Genomic DNA, 4,534 nt, shown 5'->3' on the forward strand with positions numbered 1-4,534 from the left:
TACCTGCTGTCTATAGCCCCCTTGCTCATCCCTACCTCTCTCTCTCTCTCGCTCATCCCCCTCTCATCCCTCTCTCTCTCTCATCCCTCTCTCTCTCCACCTGAAACCAAACGCACACAAGCTGACAGGAGACACACACACACACACACACACAACACAAGCATAAGCATGTGCGCCCACAGACACACACACACACACACACACACACACACACACACACACACACACACACAACAAGCATTTGCGTGCACACACACACACACAAGCATGTGCATGCACACACATACACAGACTCACACGCATAACATGCACATCTAAAACAGACACAACACACTGAGTTGTTCCAAAGCTGATATGATTATTAGTGATTGATTATGAAATGGCCCCTCCATTCAGATGAGAGGGCAAGATGAACGTGCGCATTAGAAGAACATGATAATAACACACACATTGGGAAAACATGACAATAACACACACATTGGGAAAACATGACAATAACACACACATTGCTGGGACTGGGGACTTTTACAAGTGTTTCCAAGTTTACAGTATCAGTTTATCAGAAAGTTCAAAACAGGCGACGTTTACTCGGACTCTTGAGAATGTGGCAAACTGACCACAGTAGGCGGAGCCATGCATAAAGAAGGGAAATGACATCATGAGAGCAGCGCCTCATAGGGCACAGTGAATGCACAGCATGCAGGGCCTGCAATCAATAGGACGCTATATAGTATTATATACTGTTATATATAGCATTACAGAACTCTACACACAGTCACAGACAAGCCCTGCGTTTGGTCCATTCATATATTACACACATTTGGCTTAATTATTATACACATGATTCCCTTTGACCTACAGTATGAGATTTGTAGATAGTTGTTCACAGTGTAACACTGCCGCTTTGGCACTGAGGAAGAGGAGAAAGACTGGGGGGGGGGGGGGGTGAGGAAGACCACTGGTGCCCCATGTCCAGCTCCCCAGAGAGAGTAGCCATGCTGGAAACACTTCCTGGGTCAGAGGTCGCTGTGCAGGTCAGTAGGTCTCTGGGAGGGGCCAGTTGCGAGACTGGAAGTAGTTCCTGAGGGTGGTGACGTTGACGGGGGGGAAGTAGGGCCCGATGCGTCGCCGTGCCCACCACTTGCCCTGAGACGCCGCACTGCCACCCGGCACCGTGAACTTGTAGCGGAAATGCTCACCGCGCAGCCACCTGCCAGAGAGAGACATGCGTCACCTTACAGACCCATTAATGTATATAGATATGTCACCTTACAGGACCTATTAATGTATATAGATACATCATCTTACAGGACCTATTAATGTATAGATATGTCACCTTACAGACACATTAATGTATAGATACGTCATCTTACTGGACCCATTAATGTATAGAGATACATCATTTTACAGACCCATTAAAGCAACACCATGGAGTTTTTCAACCTTTTCGGGTTCGGGTACGAACCGGTACGAACCAAAGAACTACAAAATTCGACTGCTTTACGGCATATAGGGCACACTTCCCCCACCACTTCCTCAAATTCTGTGCGAGCGTTGAATAGACAGTTGATGCCTTATAAACATGAGCTACGTGATCTTTTGGCGTTTGAAAAAAATAAAACCCATGACATTATATTCATATGATGATATGCTGAAATGCATGCTATGGGCTAGGCTACCTGGAATAGCTATAGCCTACATTTCACACGCAACGCAGGCAGTCCGAGTTTGCCCAAGACGTGGGAACTCCTCCTGCAGAAATCGGCTTATCAACAAAAGCACGTGTATCCTAGCTCTGTCATCTAGTCACTAGATTCTAGTGTCATCATGCTGTCAACCAAACTGCACGGGAGCTGGTTATGTGTGCTAGTTATTATAGCTCAACGTGTAAATCTACCGCCTACTGACCAAACAATTATCTTGAAAAACAAAGTTATCACGTGTAAGATTCTGTCATCATACTATAAGAGCTCTGCCTCTCCAAACATTTTGGGCGTGCAAATATATGCCACTATGGACGTGAATACCATAGAATACAATATCTGGTGACCATCGATTTTTTTTTTATGTTATAAAGACACTAAAAATGACCACCCTAGATTAGGCTACGCTATTGCTCATAAATATCGTAGTCGTTCTTTAAAAAAAATAAGTAATTGACCAACAATGACCAACATCATCCCAATACCGAGAACGTGCACAGACCTGAGCTGAAAGCCTAGTTTTACAAATGTATCACAAATGTATCACATAACTGGTATCGTAGTAGGCTAGGCCTACCACATAATTTAATATTTAATGTGCAGCCTGTCTATCCTAGCCTGATTACCATCGACTTTCAAAGGCTCTGCGAGATTTTAGTCTGACCAACAGCCTGTGCTAACACGGTTTCTTGTCAGCGCTGGTTGACCCGCCTCCTTTAAGTGCCTCGATTTGCTACTGGTAGATGTCAGAAAGCGGATTGCCGCGTTTAAACCAATAACAACACTCTTTCCTCTGCCTTGAACATGCCTCTACCCAGAGCCGTTGGAGCTGCTCAAAGTTGATTGGTTCTCGACCAAAGGGGGCAGTTCCGCAGATTTCGGGAACTCAGAAATCCTTCTCAATGAGCAGTTGACCAGACCAGCAGCAAAAGCCTGAAGGCGTTGCGTCACTGGGAGGGCGTGCCAGGCTATGTCTATCCTATACTGTACGCTATGTCTAACTTGCTTCTGGTGTAACCGTGACAGATTTTACGACATATATATTCTTATATATAAGAAATTACCGTTTCCCAACTGTAGGGGGACCCCGAGAGCAAAACTTACATGGTGTTGCTTTAATGTATAGATATGTCACCTTACAGGACCTATTAATGTATACAGGGATGCATCATCTTACAGGACCTATTAATGTATATAGATATGTCACCTTACAGACCCATTAATGTATATAGATATGTCATCTTACAGGACCCATTAATGTATAGAGATATGTCACCTTACAGGACCCATTAATGTATAGAGATGCATCACCTTACAGGACCCATTAATGTATAGAGATACATCATCTTACAGACCCATTAATGTATATAGATACGTCACCTTACAGGACCCATTAATGTATATAGATACATCATCTTACAGACCCATTAATGTATATAGATACATCATCTTACAGGACACATTAATGTATATAGATACATCATCTTACAGGACACATTCATGTATAGAGATGCATCACCTTACAGGACCCATTAATGTATAGAGATGCATCACCTTACAGGACCCATTAATGTATAGAGATGCATCACCTTACAGGACCCATTAATGTATAGAGATGAATCACCTTACAGGATCCATTAATGTATAGAGATACATCATCTTACAGGACCCATTATAGAGAACACAAACACAACTTTTATCCTGAAATGATACAAAGGGCCACTAGAGGAGGCTAGAGGCCAGTGATAGCCAGCACCCTGATGTAGAGAGAGAGAGAGAGTGTGTGTGTGTGTGTGTGTGTGTGTGTGTGTGTGTGTGTGTGTGTGTGTATGTGTGTGTGTGTGTGTGTGTGTGTGTGTGTGTGTGTGTGTGTGTGTGTGTGTGTGTGTGTGTGTGTGTGTGTGTGTGTGTGTGTGATCGGGATCTCTCTGCCTTCCTTAGCCTGTACACTTAACTACATGCACACGGTTCCACTCCGGCCCTGTCCAACGGGGGCTTTGATCCTGCTTCCTGGCATGGGCTCATCTCAGATGTTTCCGGAATCAAAGTCAAACAGAACCTCTGTCACCACGGAGATTAGTCACGCTACTATAGCAGCTGCAACCCTTAGCAACAACTGTCAGCATCAGAGGGATTCGTCTTTTGAACATTCCATTTAGAGGAATTCGTCTGATCCAAAAGCTTCCCTGGAGGCAAAGGCCCCTGGTCCCTGCACAGACCCACAGAACCCAAAACCCAAAGCCCTACAGCCCCACAGAACATCTCACCTGGGCTTCTCTCTTCCTTCAAAGGGGTTCTTCTCTATGAGGGACAGTGTGTGTGTGTGTGTGTGTGTGTGTGTGTGTGTGTGTGTGTGTGTGTGTATCTCACCTGGGCTTCTCTCTTCCTTGAAAGGGGTTCTTCTCTATGAGGGACAGTGTGTGTGTGTGTGTGTGTGTGTGTGTGTGTGTGTGTGTATCTCACCTGGGCTTCTCTCGTCCTTCAAAGGGGTTCTTCTCTATGAGGGACAGTATGTGTGTGTGTGTGTGTGTGTGTGTGTGTGTGTGTGTGTGTGTGTATCTCACCTGGGTTTCTCTCTTCCTTCAAAGGGGTTCTTCTCTATGAGGGACAGTCAGAGGCGATTCTAGAGTCTGTGGGGGCCCTAAGCAAAAAATCCTAGGGGCCCCATTCACAGATGCTACATACTGTTTTTTTTCCAGCACCCAGATCTACCACAATATCATGCATAAATACTTGCATTGATTTATTTTAGATTTTTAAATAATACAAATTCAAAAAGCAGGCTACTATACAAATTCTTAAATTTTGACGTGTATCTCACCACAGCAAGC

At 44.5% G+C, this 4,534-nt stretch overlaps 1 protein-coding gene across 1 annotated transcript in view; it reads right to left on the bottom strand.

Annotated features, from left to right (window-relative positions):
- Nucleotides 1-338: 338 nt before the first annotated feature.
- Nucleotides 339-4,534, bottom strand: part of lmf1 (lipase maturation factor 1) — a 48,334-nt gene continuing 44,138 nt past the window's right edge. The window contains exon 11 of the mRNA XM_062532535.1: nucleotides 339-1,210. Within this exon, the coding sequence (XP_062388519.1) occupies nucleotides 1,036-1,210 (175 nt within the window). The 3' untranslated portion in view covers nucleotides 339-1,035. The remainder of the gene's footprint in view (nucleotides 1,211-4,534) is intronic.

The sequence above is a fragment of the Sardina pilchardus genome, chromosome 3 (assembly GCF_963854185.1).
Source record: "Sardina pilchardus chromosome 3, fSarPil1.1, whole genome shotgun sequence".
Taxonomy (NCBI): domain Eukaryota; kingdom Metazoa; phylum Chordata; class Actinopteri; order Clupeiformes; family Clupeidae; genus Sardina; species Sardina pilchardus.